Source organism: Rhamphochromis longiceps, linkage group LG7 (genome assembly GCF_057381845.1).
Source record: "Rhamphochromis longiceps isolate RC_006_pf linkage group LG7, R_longiceps_female_GT1.1, whole genome shotgun sequence".
Classification (NCBI taxonomy): Eukaryota; Metazoa; Chordata; class Actinopteri; order Cichliformes; family Cichlidae; genus Rhamphochromis; species Rhamphochromis longiceps.
This window is the reverse complement of record NC_140563.1, coordinates 46,450,279-46,457,154: the sequence shown is the minus strand read 5'-3', so window position 1 is coordinate 46,457,154 and position 6,876 is coordinate 46,450,279. Positions and strand designations below refer to the sequence as shown.

Sequence of the window (6,876 nt, the reverse complement as noted above, 5' to 3'; positions counted from 1 at the left end):
TACAGTATATATCTCACATGAAAAAAAAAAAAAAAAAAAAAAAAAAAGGATTGACTATTATTTTGTAAAACTTTAGAATAGCTGGAATGCTGCACACATTGAATGAGTTACACTTCACTTGCGTTTGCTATTAAAAACAACCCAACAATAATACTGGTTTCCTTTAATAAAACACGTTGGACTTTGACAATTTAATTATATCTCTAAGAAAATAAAGCTAATTCAGCTTTCAGATCAGTGGTCGGGTCCACAGCTGGCCTGATGTGATTTTGACTTGTGACAAGGCTTTGGGCTCTTTAACCCTCCTGTTCCAAGAGCTTCTGTTGTGTCAACATTACAATCTCCTCCATCACCTCTGGTTTTAAGATGTCCTTCACCTACAGAGACAACATAAATCAAAAGCATAACCACATACACCCATGGATGTACATGTTTTCAGTCTGTGTTTATGGTAACAGAAAGTGTTTTTATCGAGTTGCAGCTTGAGCGCGAGTGCACAGTAACACTTTATATGGGTTGGCTCGATTGTAAATATAATACAGAAGAAAAATGTGCCACATAGTGGATATGCTGATATCATTGCAAGAGTAGTGTTTGCGAGACGCATGGGCGATTAAGTCATTTGTTCCCCACCCCAAAGGGCAATGAAATCAACCGTGACTGTTCCACACTGCAAAAACAGCCGAGTCAAAGTTGAGAACTGCACAGTATTTTTTCCACTAGTGGTGCCCAGGAGCTGGAGAATTACAGTATGACCACTAGATGGCACAATATGACACAGAAAAGAATTGGGGGTTTTCTGGTGTTGCAATAGTTTTGTAATCATATTGTTTACAAACATGAAACAACAGGTGTCATTATAACAAAAAATGACTGTAAATTGTAGTAATGTCAATAATTTAGTTTCAAAGGCTGGTTTTTACTGGAGTGATTCTTACCTGGTGCTGAAGTGATGATTCGTAGCAGTAGAGAACACTGGTGTCATACAGGAGGACTTTGTGCGCAGCCAAAGCCAGCAGGCAGTTTCTCAACCGTGAAATGACCTCTCGATCCGACAGGCTGACAGGCTGAGGAACCAGAGATGAGAGATGCACAAACGAATAAGCTCTGTGTGTACGGTGTAAACCACAAGCATCCGGAGCATCATTACATACTCTTGCAAGTCTTCAACTTGCAAACATTTTTTTTTTTAAACGTCTTTCTAATGCTCCTTCAGACTGAAGCTGCCTTCAGCCCGTGTTGCTGAAGGTGCTTTTTTACCAAGCCGAGTGTGGCACACGAAGGTGATTGACTCAAACAGTCAAGGATGCCCCAACTTGATGGAATAGTTGGTTGCTCTGGCCTTGCCTTTAGGTTGAATGATGAAAGTTTGTGCATTTGGTTGAAGCTAAGCACACAAAACACTACTTGTGTGAGCAGTAAAAATCATTAATGGATGGCAGCGTTCCCGTTCCATTGACAGCCATGCATGCCCGAGCCTCTTTCCAAGTTTTAGTTCATCAGTCCATAAAAATTTGTTCCAGAACTCTCACTGATTTTGCAAACTACAACCAGGCCTTTCCATTTAGAAAAAAATAAAAAATGTTCCTTGTGCTGAATGCTTAGGTTCTCTACATGTTTTCTCTACTTAGTTTTTCAGTGCACACCTTTATTTTAAATTACATTTTTAAATTTACTACCTTTTGATATATAACATACAATATATTAACTATATTTTGATACATTTTTGCTTTTCTGTCTCTTGTTACTTTCTTTATAAGCATGGCTGTGTGTTGAATCCTCCTACTGATAGACAAGAACAGCTCAATACTCTCAGTGAACTTTTAGCAGCCAAGCTGAAAACTACTATTGCGATTTGTGTGCAGAGAAAACTGACACATAGTTCTTTCAATCTTGATGTAAATGTACTTAAATCAATACTCAAACATTAAATTAGTATCCATTACTTTTCCAAACTTGGGAAAGCAGAAGGAAAAATGTGGGCAACCACCAGTGCTACCCCTCAGCTTCTGAGTAGACAAACCTTTCAGAGAACTTGACCTTTGACCTTGAGGTCAATTCCACTGAGATTTGAAGTCAACCAACATTTTTAGTGAATGCACCGATTGTATCAATTTGAAATTCCTACATTTCCTAAAACAACAAGAAATTGTTTTCCAAATTCATATGCCCATTGATCAGTAATAAAAATATGGAATACAGTTTTTTGTGGTGTCCTACCTCAAGGCTGGTGTAGAAACCCCCAGCTTCCTCCTCTTGTTGGCCCGGTGTGGGATACAACCACACAAAGCCATTATTCCCCAGGATAATGGATGCGCCACACGGCAGGTTGTGGAAATGCGTTTTCTGCCTCTTGATCAGAGAAGGGGAAAGCTGGACCAGTACTCCTTGACCCAACTGATAGTCAGAGGAAGCAGAGACAGGGTGTTAGTTTAAATGAAAATAAAAATAACGATCGTTACTCTTATTATTGAACTAACACAGTTACTCCAGTTTTAGCTTGACTTCACTGGCATCCTGTCAGTTTTAGGGTTAATTTGAATATTTTATTGATTGTTTTTAGGATACTAAATAGGTTGGCCTGCCCCCCCCGTATTTGTCTGCTCTTATTAATGTCCACACTCCTTTCGGAGCTCTGAGGTCTGCTAATCAAAAAAAATAAAAAATAAAAATAAAAAAATAGGGGTCATAGAGCTTTTCAGTTGTTGTCCTGAGTCTCTTGAATGTGTTTCTATTTCATAATAGATCTGCCATAATAGATCTTTTTACTTTTCTTTGCTCAGTTTCTACTTTCCGGCCTTTAAAAAAAACCCTGACATCTTACTTGTGAAGTACTTTGATCAACTCTGGTCATTTGTAATGTGCTATATAAATAAACTTGCCCTTTACCTTTTCACATATCTTTGTGTACACTGGAATAACTTACTTTTCCATACTTTAAACTACGGGTGTGAAGTGAAAGAGCTCCATCCGAGAAGACAGACTGCACCTCTGCCTGAAACCACAAGAAAGGTTCAACACAGATTATGTAACCGGGAATAAAATCACTGGAAAGCCAGTGAGAAATTATAATAGAGAAGTCTGACTTACACTGATGAGATCTCCCTCCTGAAGATATTCTCTCATGGTCAGCTCATCTTCTGCTGATCTTCTCCTCTAAGTAAGTAAGACAGAAAGAAAGAAAGACAGAAAGAAAGAAAGACAGAAAGAAAGAAAGACAGAAAGAAAGAAAGACAGAAAGAAAGAAAGACAGAAAGAAAGAAAGACAGAAAGAAAGAAAGACAGAAAGAAAGAAAGACAGAAAGAAAGAAAGACAGAAAGACAGAAAGACAGAAAGACAGAAAGACAGAAAGAAAGGAGATGATCAAATATTAATTTTAATACGTCAGCCAAAGCTGTCTTCTCCCAGTGAATCACACTTTCTACCATCTCACCAACTCTCCTCCTGGCAGGTTTACAGAAGACAACAAGAGGACAGAGTCCAGTCGGGAGTTTGTCTGCACCTTCCATCTTTTCTGCTGCACCTATACATTTTAAAGAAGAAGAAGAAGAAGAAAATTTAAAAAAAAAAACCCAAAATGAACCAAAATGAAAACAAGTTTCTGCAATCACTGTCTTTTCTTATAACTAAAGTGGTTGTATATGAGAACAAATACTAGGAATTACCTCTGTAATTCTGCCAACCACAACATCTCCAACCTCACCATTAAACCTGCAATCAAAGCACACTTTACAATGTAAGAATGAGTATATAGATGACAGGCCTATCTAAGTCTTTGACCGTTTAAGAGTTCAATCACTCACCTGGTCTTAAGTGGCCTGACACAGATGAGTTTGTCCACCCTCTGCACCTCTCCTGCGACTGAAGCTGTCAACTTGTCGTCATCAACGTAGGTGCCATGACCCCTGCGGACAGACGGTATCAAACATTAGTTCTGAAGAGAACAGCCAAAAAAAAAAGAAAAAGAAACAAGGGTAAAGTGCAGCATTCAGAGGTCACACAACACAATGCGGCAGTTTATCCGATTAGAGTCCTTATCCTTACTTACTGTGTATCAGTGTAGAAGGTTGCAAATGAGACCGGCTGACTTTATGCTCACCTGCTAATTCAGTATGGCACTGGCTGTCATCTGGAGGTTTTATTTATTTACCTTTACAAGCCAGATACCTGAAACAGACCCGAACAGCAGCACACTCCTGTGTTTGGTTGATTTCCCATAATAACTCAAATAAAACCAACACCTACCTCATGAACCCAGTGTCTGAAGTAATAACATCCCCCGGTACGACCAGATCTTTTCGGTCAAAAGCAGACGCTGATAGCGACACGGTTTTTCTAATGGTCGGTAATCTCATATCTGCAGCCATGCTTCTTCCTTTGCTTCTTCTTCTCTTCACTTTTTTGGCGGTTTGCGGAACTTATAAGAGTTTTACCGCCACCTACTGACGCGTTAGTTGTATTTATTTACTTTTAAAAAGCACCTAGTCTAATAAAATGTAAATAAATAAATAAATAAATAAAGTAAAAAAAAATTAAATACATGTCTTATATCTGTGGCGTTAGTGATATATATATATAAACAGTAAATGTTTATGGGGAGGAAAACTCACAAACACTGCTTCTTTTCCTTCTTTAGCCGCTGACAACATCTAGCTGCTTCCCTGCATCTCTCTAGCATCCTCCTCTGTCACAACAACTGCACATCCTCCTTTACTACATGAATGAATCTTCTCTGTGGTCTTCCTGTTTTCCTCCTGCCTGGCAGCTCCATCCTTTGTCCCGTATATCTGCTATCCTTCGCTCCAAACCATCTCAGCCTTGCCTCTCTTGACTTGTTTTTCAAACCACTCAGCCTGAGCTATTTCTCTGATATACTCATTTCTAATCTTGGTGGACTCCCAGTGGTAATCTCATTATCTTCAGCTCTGCCACCTCCAGATCAGTCTCCCGTCTTTATGTTGACACTGTGATCTCCAAACCATACAACACAGCAGGTCATATATCCATCTTGTAAACCTACCCTTTCTCTGGCTCCACAAAGACCCAGTGCAACTCCTCCTGACCTTCTCTCTACTTGTCCATCAACACTCACTGAGTGCTTCAGCATAGTCCTGTTCCACAAACTTTATTTTATTTTATTATTATGGGAAGAATGATACACTAACATGATTAAAATTCCATGTTATTTCAATAATACTTTTATTCTGCTAAATAGCGCGCCATTTCATGGATGGATTTATGAGCTGGATATAAAAGATAAAACTGATGCACAGGCTCTAAATAATTAGGTTAAAAGCTTGTGTTGATATATGTTGATTTAAAAAGAACATAGCAAATCTAATGTGGATTATGGTTGCAGGATTCAGTGCAATGGTTGCAAATAATAATAATGAAAAGAAGAATTAAAAGTAGAAGAAAAAGAATGTATTACAATTAAAAGATGTCAGATAGACTGCAGTTAAGTCACACCCCTATGAAATTGTTTTTCCCAGGCATTTCCATTTTCACCACCAGGTGGCAGCATCGAGCCAAGCTGCCGACACCGCCACCTGGATTCGCACAACGGAGCGGTGACGTCAGATGTCAACAGGACGCAAACTTCCACTATTGCAGCCAATCAGCTTTTGGTCAGACAGACTCTTGGAAAGATGGCGACGGTGAGGCACAGAGGAGTGAAAACTGGACGCTTTGCTGTTACTAAACACCGCAGATCCACACTTCGCTAGAACCCACACGGCACCGGGTGTGGAAGTTAATCGGTCCGCTCTTGAGTCTGAACCCGCCGTTTGGGGCCGTATGGTGACGCTGCGGGTTTGCGCGCTGTTGTTTTCGGTTACACTTGGACTTCTCATTAGCTTTAAGTTGAAAAGCCAGCGCTAGCCCGGGCTAGCTGTGTAGCCTCACTCGGCTGTTTGGAAGCTGTATGGTACCCTTAACCGGTGTCAACACTGGCTTGTATATACCTTATAATTTTTTTTGTATTTCCGGAGCCGCTCATGAGTCACCTGGATTAAATATTGCACTTAAGGAGGAACAGGGGGCCACAAACTATTTGGCACTGCTGCGCCGAGGCGGAGTGAGTTTGCCGTCATGTATTTTCTAACCGGCTGGCCACGGAGGCTGCTTTGTCCGCTGAGGAGCGAAGAAGAGCCCTTCTACATCCAGCCCAGCTCCCAGCGCTTTTACTTCGCTCTGCTGTCAGAGACGCAGCTCAGCGTTTGGTTTAGTCGGGTGAGTTGAAACTCTGATCGGTCTTGAAATCAGCTGACAAAACAAAAACAAAAAAACGCTAGCTAAGATGTGATCTGGTGCCGTTTTCATTTCAAACGCATTGCAGCAGAGGGTGATAACCTGGCCGGCTGCCCTTCATGTTTTATTAAGTGCCGTAAATAAACACGGGGAGAAACTGTGGTGTCCCCATATGAGTAACTCAAACTACTACGTCTTCTTTCTTTTTTTTTAACCTTCATGTGTTGGCAGAGGGTTCCACGTACACAGATATCAGACGGCAGGTGAACTCGTTACACATCATTACACGTGGATGTGTCATTCATTACTTAAGTTAAAACAATAATTTGACAGCAAAACTCAACCACAGTGGATTGGTGTTCACCTGATAGACGCTTTATAGCAGTTCAGTTTAAAGTTGCCCAAATGTTAGTAAATTGTATATTTTGGTAGGTGGACTGGTACTTATATAGTGCCTTTCTGCTCAGTTGAGCATTCAAAACACTTTCTTACTATAAGTGTTACACACATTCATACAGATGCCTACATAGCGGGGGTCAGTACCTTTGGAGGAGTCAGGGAGCAGTCCACTACCTTTAGATTGGTAGACCACCTACGCTACCACCTAAGCCATGTACAGCTACATC

General features: G+C 40.4%; 2 protein-coding genes across 4 annotated transcripts in view; one reads left to right on the top strand and one right to left on the bottom strand.

Moving 5' to 3' along the window:
• Positions 1 to 4,392, bottom strand: exosc2 (exosome component 2). The gene is made up of 9 exons (XM_085411300.1): positions 4,247 to 4,392; positions 3,805 to 3,906; positions 3,667 to 3,712; positions 3,435 to 3,524; positions 3,091 to 3,156; positions 2,927 to 2,995; positions 2,221 to 2,397; positions 939 to 1,067; positions 1 to 377 (listed from the first exon to the last, which is right to left on the bottom strand). The coding sequence occupies exons 1-9, from the start codon at positions 4,366 to 4,368 to the stop codon at positions 297 to 299; spliced, it is 882 nt and encodes a 293-aa protein (XP_085267426.1). The 5' UTR covers positions 4,369 to 4,392; the 3' UTR covers positions 1 to 296.
• Positions 4,393 to 5,628: 1,236 nt separating this feature from the next.
• Positions 5,629 to 6,876, top strand: part of ric1 (RIC1 homolog, RAB6A GEF complex partner 1) — a 46,658-nt gene continuing 45,410 nt past the window's right edge. For 2 of the 3 annotated variants that reach the window (XM_085413914.1, XM_085413913.1), the window contains exon 1: positions 5,629 to 6,232. In XM_085413914.1, coding sequence (XP_085270040.1) covers positions 6,092 to 6,232 — 141 coding nt within the window. In that variant the 5' untranslated portion in view covers positions 5,629 to 6,091. The remainder of the gene's footprint in view (positions 6,233 to 6,876) is intronic. The other variant, XM_085413915.1, reaches the window with a different exon arrangement.

Coding starts and splice junctions, on each gene's coding strand:
- exosc2 (XM_085411300.1), bottom strand. CDS start 4,368: ATGGCTGCAGATATGAGATTACCGACCATTAGAAAAACCGTGTCGCTA. Junction 2,996..3,090: donor AGGAGGGAGATCTCATCAGT/GTAAGTCAGACT, acceptor TTGTGGTTTCAG/GCAGAGGTGCAGTCTGTCTT. Junction 378..938: donor AATCATCACTTCAGCACCAG/GTAAGAATCACT, acceptor TTGTCTCTGTAG/GTGAAGGACATCTTAAAACC.